Source organism: Myotis myotis, unplaced genomic scaffold (genome assembly GCF_014108235.1).
Source record: "Myotis myotis isolate mMyoMyo1 unplaced genomic scaffold, mMyoMyo1.p scaffold_m19_p_2, whole genome shotgun sequence".
NCBI classification, from domain to species: Eukaryota; Metazoa; Chordata; class Mammalia; order Chiroptera; family Vespertilionidae; genus Myotis; species Myotis myotis.
The window spans coordinates 40,736,239-40,759,918 of record NW_023416324.1 but is presented as its reverse complement, the minus strand read 5'-3'; the positions used below and the strand labels follow the sequence as shown (position 1 = coordinate 40,759,918).

Genomic DNA, 23,680 nt, shown 5'->3' with positions numbered 1-23,680 from the left:
ACCTGCTCTGGGGTGGATAGGCAGGTCCTTCTCTGTATCATCAGGATATGCAGGGGATACAGAGGCCTCCATCCCTGCACCATTTTCTTAAGCATTTAGCAAGCACTCCTGGATAGAAAGGTGAGCACAGACATGCTGCTCTCTTCAAGATGCTCATGCCTATGGACAACCACAGGTCAGGGAGCCTTTCCCTACGAGGTGAGTGAGATGCTCCCCAGGGCTGCAGCCAGGCCTCATTTCACACAGACCCTCAGACATGGGGCGAGGCAGACCTACCTGACAATACTGTGAGTCCACCTCCTGCCTCCCCAACTCGCAGCCGGTCTCACCCTGGCCCAGGCCTAACCCCCACTCAGCCCTTCCCGCAACTGGCCACCTCGATGCTGGCCCCACACAGCCTGTGCACAGCTGGATCAATGATGTTTGGTTTGCAGGGCACTGGGCCCACAGTTGGCACTCACCTCTAGAACAAAGAAGAATACTGGCCCTTCCAAGGCAAAACAAAGGCACGCTTCTCCCCAGGGGATGGCTTTTCCTTTATAGGCAACAGTATGCAGACCCCCTGGTCCTCCACTGAACTACATTTAAAATAGCTTTTGTGAACGACAGACACAGTGGCCATTTTTGTGTGTATGTGTGCCAGCAGCAATGAATTGGTTGTAATAGGAACAATGTGCACTTCTTCCCACTTCTGACAGAATAGACATTGTGTCGTGGGCTGGGGAGGGGTGGGGGGCCCAAGTAAAGAAACCAAGCCTTAAGGTTTATTACATAAAATTCTGATAAAAAGCTCTTCGAAGCCTCTTTCCCATCATCAAAAAACCACACTGGGCAAGATCAGAGCTTAACAGCCAACAAGAACAAAAAAAAAAAAAAAAAGAAACAAAAAAAACACCCCACATTCAATCCCTGAGATCATTTTCCTGAAATAGAAAACTACATATGTTTCTCAAATTTCACATCAAGCCACTGCAGAGGCCAGACTGCAGGGCTGAATTGGGCCAAAGTAAGTAAGAGAGAGAGAGAGAGGAGAGGAGAGGGGGATGGGGTGGGAAAGAGAGTAAACAAAAGAGAAAGAGCCCATTCCCACATCACCACATTTCTCTAGCACAGTCTAAACTTACAAACACCCCTGGTTTCACAGAACTTGTAGTTAGGGTTGCTTATCGGGCAGCCTTTACTTTGTCGAATTAAGACACATTGCCTTGGATTAGCAAGACTCCTTAAATTCAAAATGACTTCATGGTTGGCTCGGAGTTCAGTGTCTCTAGGGCCAGCCGCCAGGAACATATCCACTGCACAGCCTCCTCCCCTCTCCATACTGACCTGCCTGACTTTTCCATGGAGACGGCAGAGCAAAATCCCAAGCAGACAGGCTGTCAGTGTTAATTAAAAGTCCAAACACTTCTTTAGAAACTATCTCCAGCTCAATATTTATACAGAACATAAGACTCGAACAGGCAGGGCTGGAGAGAGGAGCGGGAGGTGAAGGGCGGAAATACGTTTGAATGGCATTTGGAACTCATTAATTTTTAAAAGACAGGCTGCCACCCCATATACACCCAGAGAGGTTCAAAATGTAAGGAAACCAGGAAGATGAATGAGCCGGAGACTGTTCGGAAAGCCTGGAGAGCGCTCAGCTTTTGGAAAGAATAAGATCTGGGCAACGATGAGAGCTGACACTTTTTATTGGTGAATGTGGTTTGGGGCACATTTTAACGATACAGGTTGACAATTTTTTGTATTTAACAAAAGGAAAAGCAATCTTCTAAATGACTTGGGAACAAAGGGCTCCCTGACTACAATTTCTTAATAACATTTAAGAATTCTTTTCAAAGGCCCTTGACAATAGTTTAGAGAGAGGAAGAAAGGAAAAAGAAGAAAACATGAAAAAAAGAAGGTATATTTAAAAAAAAAAAACTAAATAGAAGAAGAGAAAAAAGAAAAAATGGGTGTAGCATTTCAACACTAAATTCTATACCAAAGGTTTGAATTTTAATGTTAGACTTCAGCAATGCTTTTTCAAATGAATGAGTTTTTTTGTGTGTTTTTTTAAAAAAATATATTTTAGTGATTCTCCTACAGAGAGGAAAGGAGAGAGACAGAGAGTTAGAAACATCGATGATAGAGAAACATCCATCAGCTGCCTCCTGCACACCTCCCACTGGGGATGTGCCCACAACCAAGGCACATGCCCTTGACCGGAATCGAACCTGGGACCTTTCAGTCCGCAGGCCGATGCTCTATCCACTGAGCCAAACTGGTCAGGGAAAAATGAATGAGTTTTAAGAAAGAATCCTAAAAAAGACTTTGGTCAACACAATGACATCTGACAGACTCAAAACTTTAGTCCTAGAAGGGACTAAAATGGATCACCTAATCCAACCACCAAATTCTACAGATGAAGAAACTGAGTGCCCAGGGCCCAGGGGTGACCTGGTTGGACCAACTTTCACACCACACCACCTCATGTATCTGAGCTCCAAGCCCTCCTAGCCCCTGGGTTCCAAGACTGATTGCTGGTACTTTAACCAAACTGAAACTCAGAGACTATCCCGAAACACACAGGTATAACATATTTAAAAAGCCCACCAAGTTCACCAAGACTTCACCAACAGTCAGCAACCTTGGATAGGAAACTAATTTGAAAGTCCACAGAGACCGAGATACCCTGCCCATCCTGAGGGAGGCCTTCTCAGGTTAGGGAAAGAGCCTCTGAACAGTGTATGATGTGGGAATGTCCTCCTTAAAATTTAATGCCTACTCCACCCAATAGTTCCACCATTAGAGTAAAACCCTTCCAGGGTTTAGTTTGTTATCTTGAAGATGAGATTTCCCTGACTTTTTTTTTTAGCACTTTTACAATTTCAATACATATTCAGCAGACAATATACTGTCATGCTATTTGTAGATGAGGAATCATACTCAGAGATCATCTGTTCTACCATATTAAAAGAGGAAGTGGGATTCAATTGTAGAAATGATTCAAGGTCTCAGAGAAAACTGTTAAGTAAAGAAAAAGTTATACTGCTGCTCAGATGGAAAATTAGTTATACTGTCTAGTAACTTTCAGGCATACAAAATGTATGTGTAGATGTATGCAGTAGAGATAATAATAATAAAAAAAAAAGATTATAGAAAATTGTGCAAATTCAGACCAGTGTTTCTTAATGAAGAGTATACATCATAACCACTGAGGTCACATTTTTACCCCTTTGTCCTGTGGGGTTCTTAACCTTATCTATCCAGACTTGCTTTACTCATGAAAAATGAAAGAAACATCCCCTTCCTCTGACTTTGCCTCAATGTAGCAGATGAGGAGGAAGCACAGGTGATCTGAGAGGTAAGCGTTAGTGTAGGGCAGCAGGAGGACTCCTGGTCATGCAGAATCTGTGCCGTGATTCTGATGCTTGAGAGGCATGGATGAGAAACCAGGACATTAACACCTCGCTCTCCTCCTTCCCCCTGACTGGCCCAGCAGATTCCATTTCCTCCTTCCCTCCTCAGACGTTTACTCTTGAATGCTGACTGGTCTGCGATCTCCTGGCACCTACTCCTTTCTCCACACCTACAACAGTTCTAAGACCTTTGGTGACACTCTCCATGACTCACTGAACCCCGATCACATCCACAGGAAGCCAACACAAAACCTCCAAACAAGGGTGAATGGTTGTCAGTCAGGTTATTGGGTTTCTAAATGGAATGTTATCCACACCCTACACACAAGCTGTTTAACTCAAAGTGGATTCATTCACCTCAAGTTTTAAAAATAAAACACTGAAGGGCAAGATCAATGGAAGTAGAACATCTTGTGCACTACCATGCAGCAGAAGCCAGTGGGAGGTTTTAGCCATGTTGCTTCATTTTCTCCATAGAGCAAACCCATGTAGTGTTGGCCCTCCTCCTCTAACCACAAGAGGAAACTGGGATTGAGAGTAATAGAATGACTTACCCAAACTCACCCAGCCGGTAAGTGGAAGAGCAATACTTTGAGCTAAAAACTGTTTGGCAATAGCCCTTATATGGATTTGAAAAGTTAAATAAATGTGTAGCTAACTACTGCTAGACTAGATAGAGGATATCTTTTAGGTGCTCCATTAATATATAAGAAAGGAATAAGCAAATGAGTGAGTGAATGAATGATGGAATTTGTGAGGTACAATTGCTTCAAACTATCTACTCCGTCCTCCACCAGCTCCCCCTCCTCCTTGTCACTATCATAGAAAGAATATAAATTTGTTTCTGGGATATTGGTCAATGTGATTTACTGAAAACTTATCTTTTTACCTGCCCATTATTAATTACCCCTTTCTTTTTTAGCAGTAAGAAAAACCCATTGTATTCAGGTGGCAATGTATCCAGCTAAAAGCATATTTTACCAAGTCTCCATTCCAGTGGTAGAGGAAAATAATCCTAAGTGTTGGCCAATAATATACAAGAAGGAGTATTATGCAGATCCTCTAAGGCAGTGGTCGGCAAACTGCGGCTCGCGAGCCACATGTGGCTCTTTGGCCCCTTGAGTGTGGCTCTTCCACAAAATACCGACTTCTGAGCATGGGCCACGAAGTTTCAATCGCACTGTACGTGCGCGCCCGCACGTGGTATTTTGTGGAAGAGCCACACTCAAGGGGCCAAAGAGCCGCATGTGGCTCACGAGCCGCAGTTTGCCGACCACGGCTCTAAGGTTTTTAAAAGAAGGCTGACTCAGATGTATGGTACATCCTTTTTTTTTTTTGTACTTCCCCACATTCCTTCTTCCAGCAACATGAAATGTGGACTTGATAACGGTTCCAGCAACCATCCTGGAGTATGAGGTGACCTTGAGAACGGAAGTCAGGGCTTTAGATGGTGACATAAAAATGTCAAAAGAGCTAATGTCCTTGATGATGTCATAGACTATCAGAGTTGCCCAAGACGCCATATAACTAGATTTATTTACAGAAGAGAATGAACCCTTATGTGTTTAAGCTTCTATTATTTTGTATTTTCTATTATTTCAATGATTCATCACTGAAGAGACAAGGACCATATTTCTTCTACAGAAACTGAAAGTACTCTTTTTTCCAAAAACAAGGGTAAAGAAAATCTAATATTTATAAGCCACTTCTCAGCACTATTAAATATACTAAAAAAATAAGTAGATGTGAGAGAATAACTATATCATTCTTCCTAGAACTGTTTTTGTTTCATTGTTCTGAGAAATCATCCCTCAGTACAACCAGAAAACAATGCAAATCAAGTAACTTTAACATAATCATATTCGGAATAATGGATCACCCCCCCCCCCGAACTCTTAGATTCCCACTGATCCCCACTACATGGGGAATCCTTATCAAGTTTCAACCTAGATCTGGCCAAAAAGTGTTACCTTTACAATGATCTAAATCTGATCAATTTTAGTTTCATTCAATAGACTTCTAACATCAAAATATCAAGTCTTACATCACAATGACAATGTACTTTACAACTACAAGGATCATTTTAATTTTTTTAAGAGGGAAAATACGTGTTGGTGAGGATGTGGAGAAAATGGAGCCTTCGCACACTGCTGGTGGGAATGTAAAATTGGGCAACCACTGTGGAAAAGCTGGTGGTTCCTCAGAAAGCTAAAGGTAGATCTGCCATATGACCCAGCAATTCCACTCCTAGACAGAGATCTAAAAGGACTGCAAGCAGAGGTGATTAAAAGAGATACTTATAGATCAATGTTCACTGTACCATTATTCACAACAGTCAAAAGGCAGAAATAACCCAAGTACCCATTGTGGCTTCATCAACAGAAAAATGGAAAAGCAACATGCAGTATCTGAATACAATGGAATATTACTCAACCATAAAAGGATGACAATACCGACACATACAACACAGAAGCATCTTGAAAATATTATGCTAAGTCTAATAAAACAGACACAAAAGAACTAATATTATCTATTTATATGAGCTGTCTAGAATAGATTGCACAATTCGTGGTAGTGGCAAGTAGATTAGAGGTTAACAGGCACTGGGAGAAGGGAGGCATGGGGAAGTATTACATAATGGTTACAGAGTTTCTGTTTGGGGTGAAGAGGAAGTTTTGGAAAGAGAGAGTGGTAATAATTGTTCAACACCATGAATGTAATTAATGTCCCTGAATTGTACACTAAACAATAGTTAAAATGGTAAATTTTATGCTATATATATTTTACTACAACTTATAAAAATAATGTAATACGTATATCAAAACTATTAAACTGTATACTTTAAATGGGTGCATTACAGAATATGTGAAATATCTATAATAATAAAAGCATGATATGCAAATAGACCAAATGGCCAAACAGCAGAATGACCTTCCGGACGACCATGCTATGACATGCACTGGTGCCAGGCCAGCCAAGGCGGGTGCAATGCGATTGGTCAGGGGGCCACTGCCACTGTCCCACGATTGCCTGGCAGAGGGAGGCCCAGGCCACCAGCCGGGTGGTGGGGAGGGGAGGGCGATTGATCAGGGAGCGGGGGCTCCATGATCGATTGCCCTGCAGAGGGAGGCCCCATCCACCCGCCGCAGCACCGCTGGCCGGGTAGCCTGGGCCTCCCTCTGTGGAGGTGATTGATCGCGATGCCCAGCCAGTTGGGCGAGGCCTACCTCTTTGGGACTATCGATTACGAAGCTCCACGATCAATCACCCTGCAGAGGGAGGCCCAGGCTACCTGACCGGCGGGTTACAGTGGGTGGGCCTCTACAGGGCGATTGATCACAGGGCTCCCAGACTGCGAGAGGGTGCAGCCCGGGCTGGGGGGGGGGGGGGGGGGGGGGGGGGGGAGCCCCCCCCCCCCCCGCCCCCAGTGCATGAATTTCATGAACCAGGCCTCTAGTATCTCAATAAAGCTGTTGTTTTTTTAAAATCAAGTCTGATCCCAGGTATGCAACTGAGAAAGACATGTCACCAGAGGCAGATGTTACAGTGAAAGTATCGCCACCCTTCTCCCCTTCCTACTAATACCTCAACTTGTGGAGGATGAGATTGCACCCACCTGCTCTCACCACTCAGAGGAAGCATGACTTTGCACCCCTTCCCCTTACTGGGTTTTCTCCAAGGAGATATGGGAAATTCATCTGATCTCTGAGACTCTGGAATATATTAAGCCACATTTTAAAGATCACTGTGTTGAAGATAATTAATGCCTAGAACAACATCAAGCCTACTCCTTCATTTTCTATGCCCAAATGCAACCAACGTGCCTTGGCTTCAGGTAGGCACACCTGAGCAGGGTCTGCATTCCCGTGGCTGACTCAGCTACTGGAATTGAGATCTAGTTGACATATCTGGACTTCCATGCCCTATATAGAGAGTGTCCCCAGAAAATGAATACACACTTTGAAGCAGAGAGCTCAATTTTGAAAATGAAATGTATTTTAATATACCCTGACTTCATATTTATTCAAAGTGTGTGTATATTTTGGAGGAACATCCTAAATGTACACATAAATCTGAACATACTGGTTTAGATTCCCTTCTGAGCTGTATCACTCATCCAGTATATAAGAAATTCGATACATTAGAAGTTAAAGAACATTTTCTAAGACAACGCTTATTCTTCATTTAGCTAATATGCTTTGTATGTAGTCTCTATGAGTCAGGACCCCAATGGCAAGGAAATGTGAGTGGCACTTTAAACACTTAACAATACCTGTTGGGGGGTTAAATAATGAATATTAGTGTTAAATGTCCTATGAGTAATAATGGCATTGTGATTATATAGCAGAATGTCATATTCTTTGGTGATTGATCATATTGCATAATTTAAGAGGGAAGTATGTGATGTTTGCAATTCATTTACAAATGGTTCAGCAAAATAAACACATGCTTGCATATTTGAGAGCACAAATGCAACAAAATGTTAATAACTGATGAATGTAGGTAAAGGATATGGTGCTCAATATACCACTCTCTCAACTTTTCTGTAGATTTAAAATTTTTTCAAAACACCTGGGGAAAATACTAAAACAATAATAAAAAATATTGAGATCGCACCAATATTTAAGGAAACACTTAAACCCAATATAAATATTAGTAGTTGACATAAATAGGTAAATGACATATTACTAATTGACATATTAGTAATTGACACTAATTGACATAGTGGTTGATGAATATTAAAAAAATTACATTTAATACTAAAAATGGAAATTAAAATACTAACTTTAGCCTAAAAATCTGGCAAAATTGGCACATATACTGACATAGGATTGAATATTATACAGGTATCAAAAATATATTTTCAGGTAATACTTATTGATATAAAAACACATAATATATTAAGTAAAAGATAAGTTGTACAAATTTACAATTTAAAAATTCTAAAAAAAAAAAACCCAGTTAAATAAAAGTCTAAATCATGATACTAGTTTTTAAAATCCTGGAGATTAGGTTTGGAAAATGACAACAGGCCTGGAGCAATAATCTGACCATTTAGTGGGTAGTTTAGCAGATAATTATGAAAAAAAAATAATAATACAATAGTATCCCTTATAAACCCCAAACCCAGAGAATCACACAAACCAGAAAAATAATTGCTATTTTAAAAGGGATTACTTTTCTAAAACAATCAATTAATATATTTAACATAGAAGATAGAATATTTACTAAGAACTTGCACAGAATTGTATATTGTAGTGGAGAAAAAAGGAAAGGGAAAATAAATACATCATATAAAGAAATACAAGAAAAAATAAAACTGAGATTCTAGAAATTCCGCCCTGTTTTCCCATATGCCATAGAAACATCTCAGAAATTCTAACATGTAACTTCTAAAGAGAACTTGCCAAAGCATCTCTTGTACATAAGGAACCTGGTCTTTTAGTCCAAAACAATAAAAATAAATGAGTTGAGAATAGACAAATATCCCACACAGAATAATTCAAAATAATGTAAGGATACTCTGACCCCAAGGAGGTGAAGCAGAATCCCCTACTCAATAAGTGCAGGCTGTGCATAATGACTTCCTTCCAAATAATAGGCTATAGAAGGGGAAGAGGAGTAACTTTACAGTGGAGACCTGACCAGTACCTCAGCCATGTGATCAAGCTCAACATCAGCAAGTCATACTAATAGTATAGACTGTGGTTGTGATAATGATCTTCATTGAGAATGATCTTCATCAGAGAATGGTCTTCCTCCAAAGAAACACATTACCTAAGTCTCATCATGAGAAAAACATTAGGCCAATCACCACAGAGGGACATGCTGCAACATACATGACAAATACTCCTCAAAACTATCACAGACACCAAAAACAAAGAAAGTTGAGAAATTGTCACAGTCAAGAAGAGTGTAAGGAGACATGACTAAGTGTACATGGTATTCTGGATAGAATCCTGGAACAGATAAAGGCATTAGGAAAAAACTAAAGAAATATGAATAAAGTGTGGAATTTACTTAATGATAATATAACAATATTTGTTCATCAATTGTGACAAATGTATCATGCTAACTTAAGATGTGAATAATAGGGGAAATTGGGTATCCAATATATAGAAACTATCTTGTACTGTCTTCACACCTTTTCTGTAATTCTAAAACTGTTTTAAAATAAAAATTCTATTTGAAATTGTAACTGAATTTAATAGGACACGCTTTTAAATAATTTACAGAATGTCATCAACCCTTGATAATCTATGAGAAATCTCTCTCAGGCCCCAGTTTTAGAAAGAGTTCACTTTTTCTGAACAGCAATCAGGTTCTTATCTGTGCACTCAGTTCATCTTGATTATATTCTAGTCTTTGGTTTGTCCGCTAGAAAGCCTGGAAACAAACCTATTAGTAATTATGAAGAACTGGGATAGTTTCTTTGATGCTCTTAGTTTCATCTTAGTCATTCGTTCAGTTTTTTCACTTCTTTGTGTGGTTTCGTGTGTGTGTGTGTGTGTGTGTGTGTGTGTGTGTGTTTTAATGTATTTTTATTGATTGCAGAGAGGAAGTGAGAGGAAGTAAGAGGGAGAGATAGAAACATCAATGATGAGAGAACATCACTGATCAGCTGCCCTGCACTGGGGATCGAGCCCACAACCCAGGCATGTGCCCTGTCATGGGTGAATGCTCAAACACTGAGCCACACTGGCCAGGCTCCATTGTGGTTTGTTCTTCTTTTTTTAAATTATCACTTTTTTAATCTCATTTCATTACCAGTCACTTCAAATCTCCTTAGGGCGAAGACTTACATATACATATGACTATGTTTTTGTCTGATTATACAAAATTTAATTATTCAAATTTCTGACTTCCCATTTCTCATGTTACCAAAATTCTGGCCCGTTCCCCCACTCAGCAGCTAGAATATGGCTAATTATTAAAACATTCAGCTTCAGTTCTCAAACTGCAAAATGGTACCACCACCACTTGCTTTAACTGATGGTTTCAGGGCTAATGGGATGCACATTTGATAATATGCCTATTACAGATAAAATGCATGCAATAAGTGATAATTACCATTATTAGTAGTATTAACAAAAATAGCAATAATTATTTTCATTAATATAATAAAAAGAATGGAGCTGAATTACAAATTAATCATAAGCCAGGTGGTGATTTTCTCATGACTCAGATAAACAAGAGTACCTGCCATATTTTGAAGGTTGAGAACAATAACTAAAGGGGGTGGGGAAACCCAAGAAGGGGAGGGGAGCAAAACAGATAAGAAGAGGTGGGGACTTCTTACCTCCTGTCACTGCCAAAAACAAGTCTGAAAGCTCTAAGACAGGTGAAATCCAATCACTTTTTAGCCTTAACTCCACTAGAATAATAAAAAACACCCTCTAGCCTTTTTGGCACACATTGCCCCAAAGCCTCCCAAAACAATCACAGTAAGAGCCAAATAAACACCAAATCTGAACCTCTTCTTGGCCCAATGGATGCCAAGTTCATACTAGTACTTGACTGCCCAAAGTTTTTGCGTCTGTTATTTTTTTTTTTTCATTCAACTTCAGACCTTCCTTCATCTTCCTTATTCTACAAGAGAAGACAAAGGGCATTTTCATGAAAAGAACCACACATTCTTTCAATAGTATGTGCTGCACCTTTTGTCCACAGTCTCTCTAAGACCCTTGATAACCCTGAATGGACATCCCCATGAGGACTGAGGCTCAAGGAACAGGGGAGAGAGGGAAGTAAGTAATTTGCTCCGGGTTCCTACAAACAGTCCACAGAAAGACAGACACTAACCCAGGTCAGTCTGACTACAAAGGTTTCCCTCTTGCCACTATGCCAGAAACTTAATGCAAAGACTCCCTGCCAAAATCGATAGAAAAGGGGAACAAAATAAAATAGCTAACTCCTTCAAAACATCTCTCAGCACTGGATTGGAAGTTTTCCTGTTACCTCGCTCAGTCTGTAACTAAACCCATGGAGTAGTTGCTGTCATTATCCAATTGTACAATCGAGAAAGTTCAGAGGGGTTACCGGTTTCACCCTGTTGGTGCAGGCTGAAATAGAGAAGGGAGAAAGAATGGGAGACAAAGGGAACAACGGGAGAGAAAGACAGAAATAAGAGATTGGTGTGCCAGGGACAGGGCAGCCACCTTTGCAAGAGGAACTTGGTGCCTGGCGCCCAAGGCCCACGGGCTCTGCTCCAGAAGATCCTGAAGGGGAGGCCCCTGAAGGTACCCGCAAGTACGTAAGTACAGGGCAAGGGGCATAGAGAGGAGGACTGCAAATCTGTACTAATAAAAACAGAATGAGTCACGAGTGTCAAAGCCAATTTGAAAAAAAGGCAGGAATGACTGGACAGCCAATAAATCATTTCTGTGCATTAGCTCTCGGCTTCCTCAGGGTTGGAGACCTTCATGAGCAGGGCTGGAAGCTCCCAGCATGTTCTAATAGGTCAACAGGAGATCTCCATTTTCATTTCTACAAATTCATTAAACTTATTATTACTTGCATGTATATTCTGGTAGGCAGTGTTGTCCAAAATTACATGATCATATAACCACCTGGGGCCCTTGTTAAACAAAATTCTCAGGTACCTTATGGAGATTCTGATTCTATATGCAGGCTCCAAACTGGAAGCTTTGGGCCCTGGCCAGGTAGCTCTGTTAGTTAGAGCATCCTCTTGATACAAGGTTGCAGGTTTGATCCCCCATCAGGGCACATACAAGAGTCAACCAATGAGTGTATAAATAAGTGAAACAATAAATTAATGTTTCTCTTTCTCTCCTCTCTCTCTCTCTTTGCCCATCCCTCTCTTCCTCCCTTCTTCCCTCCTTCCTTTCCTCTCTCAATATTTAAAAAAACACACACAAAATAAACTGGAAGCCACCGCATTTAAATCTACCTGAGCCAGAGCTAGCTCCCAAAAGCCTACTCTTTAGACTATCCAGTACCATCAGAGAAAACTGGGGAGCAAGTCAACACTAGAAGAGAATGAAAGCAAGGTCCTACTCCATCTGTAATTGTATTTCTGAGTCCTCAAGTTCTGTAGGCCAGGGGCATTGCCGATACCCACACTATAAGTACTGCTTTGACTAAATAGATCCATTTAGTTAAAATAATGAAAACAACTCTTTCACTACGGCACAAAGGTAAAAAACACACCAAAAAAAAAAAAAAAAACCCTACAGAAAGGTCCTTCCAGAACTAACCTCAGACAATTAATTTTACACCAAGAAAAGGAATGTCCAAGATGACATCTTCACCCACACACCGGCCTCCCCATTGGTGATATCGGTGTCACGGTGACTAATTGTACCTTCTGGGGTAACGTTCAGACCATTCCTCAAGAGCAAGGGGTTCTCCCTGCAAGGGGTGAGTGCCTGGGGTTTACTGAAGCCATTTGTACATGCATGTGGATCCCCACTACCCTGAGACCTTAGACAAACGATCATGGCATTGGTGGTAGGGGAGGATAATCCAATGAAAAATGATACGCCTGTGAAACACATCCTCTTCTATCTCCTTTCTGGAAGCCCCTGCTGCTGAACCACCACATTCTTATCAACTCCCTATGAGAAAGGTCCAAAGCGTAAAAAATGAGACAAATACAAAGAGCACTTTGAAAACAGGGTTCCTGTTCCCAGCGTCCCTTGAGTTTGAATAAAAAGAAAAACGGGAAGAGTTAGCCCTTTCTGAATGAGCTGACTTTAAGATACAACACCTGCCTCTGCAAAGATACGTATTTATACAGGTTTCTCTGTCCTCTGGGAATGGATCCTCTTCCTCACAGATTTGCTCAATACAGATTCTACATCATTTTCAAGATGAGAAGGCCCCTCCCCGCCCTGCGGCTCCCCCTTGTGCATCCCATGAAATCTGAGGTCAGAATGACAACAGATGTATATACTTTAAGATTGCCTGTCAAACCTGCTCATGTATATCCATATGTATATATGGAGATCCATGCGCACATCCAGTCTTAATAATAGCAGCCACAATTTCACACTCAATGAGTATTCTTTTAATTGTCTTTGCCATGTAGAACAAACTTATGTATAACATTCACACTTTTTGAAAAATTACTGTTGACTTCAACATATATATACCTCTACACTATGCAATGATTCGGGTACATTAATATAAAAAGCAAAATATGTTCATTAGACACCCATTCAGCTTCCTTAAAAACATATCTCTTATGGGTGAAAAAAAGAAGGGGTTAAGAAGTACAAATTGACAGTTATGAAAACAGTCACAAAGATGTAAAGTACAGCATAGGGAATATAGTCAATACTAGTATAACTATGCAATGTGTCAGATGGGTATTAGACTTATTGGGATGATGACTTTATATATATATATATATATATATATATATATATATATATGCCTAAGCAACCGTTTGACCATTAGCTATGACGCACACTGACCACTAGGATGCAGATGCTCGATGCACAGACATGGAAACATGGAACAGACTGATGAATCTCAGAAGGAAGCAGGGAGAGAGAAGGGCGGGAAGAGATTAACCAAAGATTTTTTTTTTAAATATATTTTATTGATTTTTTACAGAGAGGAAGGGAGAGAGATAGAGAGTTAGAAACATCGATCAGCTGCCTCCTGCACATCTCCTACTGGGGATGTGCTCGCAACCAAGGTACATGCCCTTGACCGGGATCGAACCTGGGACCTTTCAGTCTGCAGGCTGACGCTCTATCCACTGAGCCAAACCGGTTTCGGCATTAACCAAAGATCTTATATGCACACTAGAGGCCCAGTGCACAGATTAGTGACTGGTGGAGTCCCTCAACCTGGCTTGTGGGGATCGGGCCAAATCCGTGCCTCCAACATCCCCTGAGGGGTCCCAGATTGTGAGAGGGTCAGGCCAGGCTGAAGGACCCCACCAGTGCACAAATCTATGCACCAGGTCTCTGGCAGGCTTATAAATGTCTAACACTATGTTGTACATAGTGAAACTAATATAATGTGTACAACTGTAATTGAAACTAATATAATGTGTACAACTGTAATTGAAAAATTTAAAAAAAACATAAAAAATATATATCTCTTGCCTTATTTTAGGGGCCAAAAAATATATTTTCCTTTTACTCACTATGTAAAAAGTACCTTTGGAAAAACCGTCACATTTCATAATGGACTGTCCATGTCTCTTTCAAATGGGTCCAATTTCAATGAATGGTCTTCACCTTGGATATCACATTCCGGGCCTCCTAGGAACAGTGGTGCTTGGGCATGTGCAGTGAAGGTGGAAGATGGATTCAAGATGTTTCAAGTATGCAAAATCGCATGCAGATGTACAAACAGTGTGTCTAGTCAAAGCGAGTTAAGAAAACAATACATATACAGACACCGAGAATGGATGAGCGCAAATAGAACCTAACTTGTAATTAACATACCGTGCCGTGACACCTGTTGCCTTCCACGACAAGAAGTCTGGGAGATCAAAGAAATGTCCTGCCTTATCCCAGCAAGTCTCTCTCAAGTTCTGCCAAATAAAATATATATTAGAATCAATTACGGGCTCTTTTCTCTATCCCTCTCCTCTTTCAATAATGTCTCAAAATTTTCAAAACAAAAGCATAGCCAACAATGCCCAATAAAACATCTGTTCAGGGGCTGAGAGAGGAGGTGATATAAAAGCAGTACCTATATAGGAAAGAAAAATTGGCGATTATTGATCCTTCCAAAAATGACCACAATTTCCCTTTTATCCCCCTTTGCCAACCTGGAGGGGTTGGAAACACACTCTGTGAAGGTGTGCAATCCATCTTCCCAGTGAAGGGCCAAAGGATATGCTGCAAGACATACAAGATTTCAAAGCTGAACAGCTGTATGCTGGCAAGAAAACCGCACTAAGAAATTAATGCATGAGACGAACATGTCCTGCCTGTGTAAAATTCTCCCCAGACCAACTGGTTCCAAATGATTCCTGCTGTCAAAGAACTTCCAATCTAAGCCAAGGAGAATGGCATGTAATGAAGTTATTATTGTAAGTTTTTAAAACATTTGTTTCTTCAAAGTTGCCAATGGGGTCAGTGTTTTTCTTGCCACTGGGGGTTTTCTTTCCTCTGGGGACCCCACCTGGAACATTCATTCCTCACCCACCACCCCATACCCTCCCAGGGCCCATGTCGCCCAGCCTCCTGAGGTTAACCCTGTCCATCCTTCCTGGGGGAGGCCTTCCAGGATCTTCTACTAGGCCAGGCCTGGTTCTTGATACCACCACACGATTATGTGTGAATGTCATTCTTTCCTGCTGCACTTTAAGCTCCATGAGGTCAAGGACCTTGTCAATTTATTCATCAGGATGTCCCATGACTGTCTTTCTCCTCCCCCTACACAGGATTGGACCCTTAGTTGTGAGGTACAAACTATGCGATTCCACATCCCTTCTCTGGACCAGGATGGACATGTGACCTGAGCCAATCAGCTCTCTTCTCCCAGGAAGGGAGAATCAGGATCCAATGGAGTTATTTAACTTCTGCCTATGAATGAAACTGGAGGAGAGGTAAACTTGAAAACAGTGAGGTGGCCATCTCCTGTACTTGGAGAAGTAGAACTTCATAAAGAGAAGCGGAAAACAGACTAGAAGCAATAGCAAAGAAGGTTTCCTACCACCCAGGCACTGTCCATGCCTTGGTTTCGATGATCGCCTCCCCATCAGGCCACAAGAACAAAGACTGTATCATAAGCACATGGGGACTTGGGGACCCTGAGGGCAACAGTTCACAAGTTCAGAAGAGGCACAGGCCAGTGTCTGCCGGAGGGTGACACATTGGAGGCACTCAATAAATAACTGTTGAGCAACCAAACTGCTCAGTTTCCCCTCCTGGTCTCTCAGGTGGAGAGGGCTTCAGAGTTTACAAAGGGCTTCCAGATTGTTCTCCTCAGAACAATACAGAAAAAGCCCTGAGTGTTATCACATCCATTTCACAGACATACAGCTGGACTTTATGAATGTCTGCCCTCCAATTCTATGAGTTCTTTCTGTGTCTTCCTTCCCCTCCACAACAACATGAACACAGGCATCTATGCACAACAGAGAAACTGAATATTACCCCAGATAGAGGGTTCCTTTAAAACAACAGGAACATCAAAAGGGCTCTGGTGGGAACAGCCCACTTTCTCTTCTTGTTGTTATTTATTTCTTTAAGTTCCTAAGCATTTAGATAGAACTATCTAGAGAGGGCTAAACTTCTCTTTGAATATTCACATACGTTAATGCTAAGCAAAACAACGAAACTTGAAGTTGACTAAATATGCCTGAAACAACTATGAACTAGTGGTATCTTTATACACTAACAGACCACAATCAAAAAATGGTAGCCAATGAAACTAGTATGTGAGTCAAGCTAGTAAAACTAGTATGCCTCCTGGTATTCCAACGAATCTCTTTCCATGTGCTTTGTGGCTTCCGTGATTGGTTCTCAGAGAAAAAGAGAAGAGGCCGCTTCCTCTGATGGGCTCCAGAAATCCAAGGCCAGTCACCAGAAATGGACCACTAAAGCCACCGCAGCAAAACTAGGGCTTCAAGCCAGAGCTGAGCAAACTTCCAAAACTCAGAAAACAACTGCTTCTGTTAGATCTGTGGGGTCATGAAAGATCACGCACAATGAGAGCTTTCAGCCTGTGGCCACGCAGACAGCCACTGTGGACAATAGCTCCCAAGCAGAACATCTCAGAGAGAACTTCAGGCCTCTTGCCAAAAAGACACACACTGAGGGCAGGAGGCACAAGGCAGCCGGGAGCATCATTTATTCCTGAGATCACATCTGCTTCATTGATCAAAGCCAAGGACCCCAGTTCATCCTCTCTATAGGATGAGAAACCAGAAACAACATCTTATTAGGAGTCTGAGGTCTAGAGGACAAGATGACAATGGTCCCTGCTTTTGCTATAAGAGCAGCCTGGAGCTGAGCCAGCTGAGGGAAGGGCGAGATTGCTGGATGAGAGGGATCCAGAAGCTTGATCCCCTCACTCCGAGAGGCTGCCAGACCACCTCTGAGGATCCCACACTGTTCTCACATTGGGCCACCAGATTCACAAGTACTTGCCCATCAAATGCCACTCTGGCCAAGGGCATAGGAGCCCTGGTGGATGAATTTTTTAATCTAGTTCCATTGGGAAAATCTCCTCATCTCTTCCCTTCCCCAGTCAGTTCAGTCCCAGCCGAGGGCCTCAATCTTACTGAATTAATTCTGTCCTTGTAACCACTAGGCCTACATCTCAAGACACAGTGACTGCCCTCTTATATTCCCCACAGCATAGAATAGTGCTCCCATGTGCCTCGTCTCACCTGATTCTCAGAGGGGTTCCGGGGTGTGTAGGCGATATATAATAGTCGCATAGGGAGGATGCAGAAACTGTGGTTCCAATGACAAGGGCTTAGCCCAATGTCACACAGGACTGCCAGCACTAAAGTGACATCCTCCCATTATGCCACAGTCACCACCACCCCAAGGCCCAGATCGGTCGGAGGATGGGTTTTGGCCTTTGAGAAGGGTCATGTAAGAAGCTACTGTCATTCTTTATAGAAGGAAAAATAAAAAATAAAAGAAAAGCCCTCCCAAACACATTTTTTACATATATATATATATATATATATATATATATATATATATATATATATTTGTTGTTGTTGTTGTTGTTGTTTGTTTGTTTGTTTGTTTGTTTTTAATTTCAGAGATTTCACTTTACATCCTGGGCAACTCACTTACCTTTTCTGTACCTAATAACAACCTGCCTGCACACAGGGTGGGTGGGTTAGAGAGAGCATAGAGCAGGTCTCAACACACACCAATGTTAGTGTATCCCATCACACAATAGCTAAGTCCAGTTCAAGCTAGTTGAGCTCTGTGCCAAATGGGGTAAGTCTAATCTCCAGTTACCAGGCAACTAACAGAAATGAGTCTTTTTAAGAAAAAAAAAAAAAAAAGACATCAGCCATGATTTGGGGTGTGTGACTTGGCAATAAGACTTCTGCATTCCAATAAAAATCCTTTGAGCAAGCAATCCCCCAGGCTTGAAAGCAACCAAAGGAACAACTCTTGACTTTTTTTTTTTAAATCGTGTATTACTTCATAAAACAACAGCACTTCTTGGAAGGAGGCACTACCCAAAGCTCACACAGCTGCAGGTCTCAGCAGAGGGTGGAGGTAGGACAGCATATCCAAGACTCAAGGCCAGGCAGCAGCCACCTAGGCCTCGGGGCAGGGAGACGTAGCACTCTCTCCACCCCCTCTCACTGTGGTGTGTGAGGAGGCAATGAGGTCTCTGGTGGCTTCTGGACACTGTGGGAACTTGTATGAAAAATGAAGCAGATACTGCAAGGCATGTCGGGAGACACCAGGGTCTAGGAGCAGTTTGAGAAAGCAGGGATGACCAGTTCCAAAAGGGTCATCCAAGTATTTTGCTATTAATTGCAAAGGGATTCTATCTGGGCTGTCTGCTGTGGGCAGGGAATAAAAGGGAGGGAACAGAGCTCCCTAACTCCTCACCCAATAAATGATCCTGCCCAAACATTCCGAATACTCACGACGCTGTTCTCCAGCACAACAACCCATAAAAAATCAAAGCCTTATCCTCACTCTGCATTCAAGACTCCAAATTAGGGCACAGGCTGATGGTCCAGAGAGGAAAGCTGTATCAGGAAGAAACTTAATCCTTAGATGTTGTTCTTAAAAGAAAAATGATGCGAAAAACATAAAGTGGGTCATAAACCCCAACCAGAAACTTCCCAGAGTGAATGAAACAATTGTGTGTTTCCAACTCCCATCCACAGAGAGAAAGATCTAGCACTGGACATATTGCAAGTCAGATAGACAGACACACTGAGAGGTTTGTGCTACTAAAGGCAGACATTTCTAAAAACTTAAACTCACCCCTCTGTTCCTTTGTTGAAAATGGTTCGACAGTTCCTCGTGGCCTAAAACCACATTTTATCTCCTTGGCACGGTTCTCAGGACACTTAAGAACCTGGCTCCAACATGGTCATTATTTTTTATGAATTCTTCTGGATATATCTGCCATCACCCTCTCCTAGCTCTCTCCACCCTGCTCTCACCTCATTTCTCTCACTTCCCCAAGTGCATTATGCATTTTTATATTCCCATGTCTCTATGGGAGCTAATGCCTCTACTTGGATTGACTTGCCCATCTTGCCCCAGACTTCTACCTTTGCTTCAAATCCAGTTCAAATGTCACCTTTCCAGTGAATCTCTCCATCCTTTGTTATATCTTAATCATATATTCATGTGCCTAAACGCACCTCAAAATGACAAACTCCTGGAGGGCAGAAGCCAGCTAGCTGACTCATGGGGGAAAAAATGCAAAAAGTTTCAAGAGGTATAAAGAAATTTAAAGTCAAAACCTTTTAAAGTCAAAGCGGAGCTGAAGAAAGATGTGCGCAAAGGAAAAGGTAATTCATTTAAGATGATGTATGACAATATGTAATGAGTCCAACACCACGGTTTGGGTGAGTCAGCCGTATAACTTTATCACAATATTTTGAGTGTGGCCACATAGCTGCCTCTAATGAGTAATCACAGAATTCAGAGGAGAGAAAGGACTTGGGTCAGGGTGGCTAGAAAAGGCTTCATAGGGGAGAGATTTGAGCTGAAGCCAAAAGGTCAAGTAAAATAAATAGCTACACTACTGTGGAAGAGTGGCACCCCAGAAACAAAAACCTGAACTAATGGATTACCCCCATTAGAGGAGGATTTAACAGTACCTTCATAGAATTTATTTGTAAAATAAAATAATTCCATAGTGTAATTTCATTTTTTTTATTTTCAAGAAGTGGATCTCTGCACACATCCTCCCTCCCACCACCACCTCCCCTAGAGCCCTTCTGTTGTACAGAAAGGTAAATTTATAATCCACACTAGAGTGGATCTCCCAACCATAAAAATGTTATCACTGACAAGAAAACTGATCATATTCAGCAGAGCAGACTTGGCCCAGGAATGCTGTACCACCACATGCATTAGGAGAACGAGGTTTTGGTATGTGGGCTCTAAGAACCTCGGAGTCAGGCAGACCTGAGTTTAATTATTGTCCTCACCACTTCCCAGCTGTGTAGCTTTAAGCAAATTAATTTCTCTAAGCTCCAGTTTCCTCAAATGCCCTATTACTAGCGTCTACCTCAAAGGGATATTGTGAGAATTAAATGCAATACGTAGAGGGCCTGATAAGCCAATGAGTTTCACTCTAATTACTGCTACAGAGGTTCGTGTTTTTCAAAGCACTTTAACATGCATGATCTCATCTGATCTGTATGATTTTTTAAGGCAGGGAGGGCAAGAAATTATAAAACTCACCTTGCACGTTAAGAAACTATAATCCAGAAAGGAGCCACACCAGGACTGTCCCAAGGTCACACACGGAGAAGTGGAAAGACAGACTGAAATGCAGATCTCTGTGGGCCAGCCCAGTGCTACTCCATGTGTCTATCTCTCTAAAGCAGTGGTTCTCAACCTTCCTAATGCCTCGACCCTTTAATACAGTTCCTCATGTTGTGGTGACCCCCAATTTCATTGTTACAAATTGAACGTAATTAAAGCACAGTGATTAATCACAAAAACAATATGTAATTATATATGTGTTTTCCGATGGTCTTAGGCGACCCCTGTGAAAGGGTCGTTCCACCCCCAAAGGGGTCGCGACCCACAGGTTGAGAACCACTGCCCTAAAGCCTAACAAAATGCAGAAGGGGCAGGAGAAAAGGAGGTGTCATGTGGCCTAGATAGCACCACTTCTTGTGGGCGGTATTGTCTATGAAAGGGAGGGAAGGAGCGGGGAAATGAGGAAGGAAGTGAAGAAGTCCTAATATGAAGGGAAGGCTTTGGGATGTAAAGTCTTGGAACAAACATGAAAAAAGTAGAAGAGTTGGGTAAGTGGAAAGCTGAGGAGGCCTTTCCTAATATCTCATTCTGTTGGATCCCTTCACACCATTCTCATTGCTTATCTGCCACCTTCTTGAGCTCCTTTTAATGTCGATGCTACCAGAGCTCTTGCCTATCTACTCTTCTTACTGTTCACACTCAGGACAATCTCAATTACTCCCATGGTTCCGACCAACTACAAGCTGATTAACGTGCCAAATCTCAAACTCCATTCACACTCTCCTCTGAGACATGTCTACTGGATGTCCTACTGCACTTCTAACTCAGCATGCCCAGGATGAACTATGTTATCTTCCCCAAAATGTTTTCCCTTCCTTGATTTTCTATTATCAGCTGATCCAGTTACCCAAGGGTCATCTGTACTTCTCTCTCATTCTTTACATCCAATCATCCTAATTTAAATTCCCAATTAATTCATCAAGAGGTTCCCATCTCTTCACCTCCATGTATCAGTCATGGTTCTTCAAAGAAAAAGAGCCAATAATCCAAGGAGATTTTACACACACACACACAGTTGACCCTTGAACGACACAGGTGCTAGAGGCACAGTTGAAAATCTGCATATGATTCTTCTTTTATATGTATAAAAATATATATATTGATTGATTTCAGAGAGGAAGGAAGAGGGAGAGAGAGACAGAAACATCAATGATGAGAATCCGCATATGACTCTTGACTCTCCAAAAAGTTAACGACAGTCATTTGATGGTATCCACAGGAAACTGGTTCCAGGACCCCCAGCAAATACCAAAATCTGAGTACGCTCAAGTCCCTTCTATAAAGTGGCATAGGACAATGAAATGTATAGACACAGAGAACCAACTGCATATTTATTTTTAAAAGTCTGTGTATAAGTAGACCTGTGCAGTTAAAACTGTGCTGTTCAAGGGTCAACTGTGTTGGGGCTGGTCTATGACTTGCTTTGGCCAATGAAATGAAGCAGCAGCGCTGTGCTACTTCTCAACTGAATCCCTGCTTTTGCCTTCCTGGAATGAAATGCTGCCACGTGAGGCAGTGCAATCTGGCCTGCTGGAGGATGAGAGGACACATGGAACAAAAACTAACTATCCAGCCAAGGTGCAAGGTGATGCAAGGGAGCTGAGCAAGCCAAGATCAGCCAAACTACCCAGCAGCCTTCCGTAGATTCTTGAATGAATTGAGTGGAAATCAGAAAAGGCATCTTTCTGAGCAACCTGCATAATAAACAACCTCCCAATAAGCAACCTGCATAATTACTAGGGATAAAAATAATTGGTGTTTTTTTTTTATACCACTCAATTTTGAGGTGGTTTGTTACACAGCAGATCTAACTGATACAGCCCCTAACTTTCAAATCTTACCCCCTCCAATTCCACCCCTATGTATAGCCAACTAGAATACAATGGCCTATGTAAAATGTAAATTTGACTATGTAAATAATTTATTAATTAAATAAGTATTTATTTGGTATCCTCTACATTTCAGGTACTACACTCAATGCTAAGAAAATGAGCAAACAACAGACACAGTCCCCACCGACAGGGAGTTTCCAATCTAGTATACTATGCACCCTTCAACATTTTCTACTACCTTTGAAGTGAAAGATCAAATTTATTAACAAGACATATACGATCCATATCTTATTCACCAGCTTCATCTCTGATCACTCTGAGATACCACACTACATCACTCACATCCACTGTGCTTTTCCCTTCACCATTGTATTTTTATTCATAGTGTACCCTATCTGAAACACTCTCCCTGGCTAACATGTATTTATCAGTTAAGATTCAACTCAAATGTTACCCACACCATGAAATCTTTCCTGATTCTCAAGTTAGGTGCCTCTGTGGTACACCCCATAATATTCTGTGAATATCCCAACCATGGCACTTCCCATCATCTGTTCATGTGCCTATCTCCCTCATTAGACTGAAAGCTCCTAAGAGGCAGGGACTGTGTGTGTTTTCTTTCCAATCTCTCTGTTCCTAGGGTCCAGCATTGTATCTGATATATAGATGATGAATAACATTAGCTGAATGGATAAAAGAAATGAATGAGCAGAGATGTACAAGTTAAATAGAAGTTTGTGGAAATGGAAATGAGAAATGAATGGATAAATAAATGAGATTGTGAATAAGAACTGTCCCAGTTTCTCTTTTCTCATTCAAGTAATGGCTTTTCATAGTCTATCTTAGGAGCAGAGACATTTTCTAGCCAAGCCAGACTGCCAGGAAGATAAATTTCTCTTCTCGGGGTGAGCAGGTCCTCTGGAGAAGTTTCATTTTAATTGGAAAATGGATTCATTCACTTCTTGGCTTGGACTTCTGGGTCAGTGCAGCACCATGCTGAATGGCTGCCAAGCACCAC

The 23,680-nt window shown here is 41.6% G+C and overlaps 1 protein-coding gene across 2 annotated transcripts in view; it reads right to left on the bottom strand.

Annotated features, from left to right (window-relative positions):
• The window catches only part of FGGY (FGGY carbohydrate kinase domain containing), a 405,151-nt gene that overhangs the window by 316,800 nt on the left and 64,671 nt on the right, over positions 1-23,680 (bottom strand). For both annotated transcript variants that reach the window (XM_036351580.1, XM_036351579.1), the window contains exon 5: positions 14,825-14,913. In XM_036351580.1, coding sequence (XP_036207473.1) covers positions 14,825-14,913 — 89 coding nt within the window. The remainder of the gene's footprint in view (positions 1-14,824; positions 14,914-23,680) is intronic.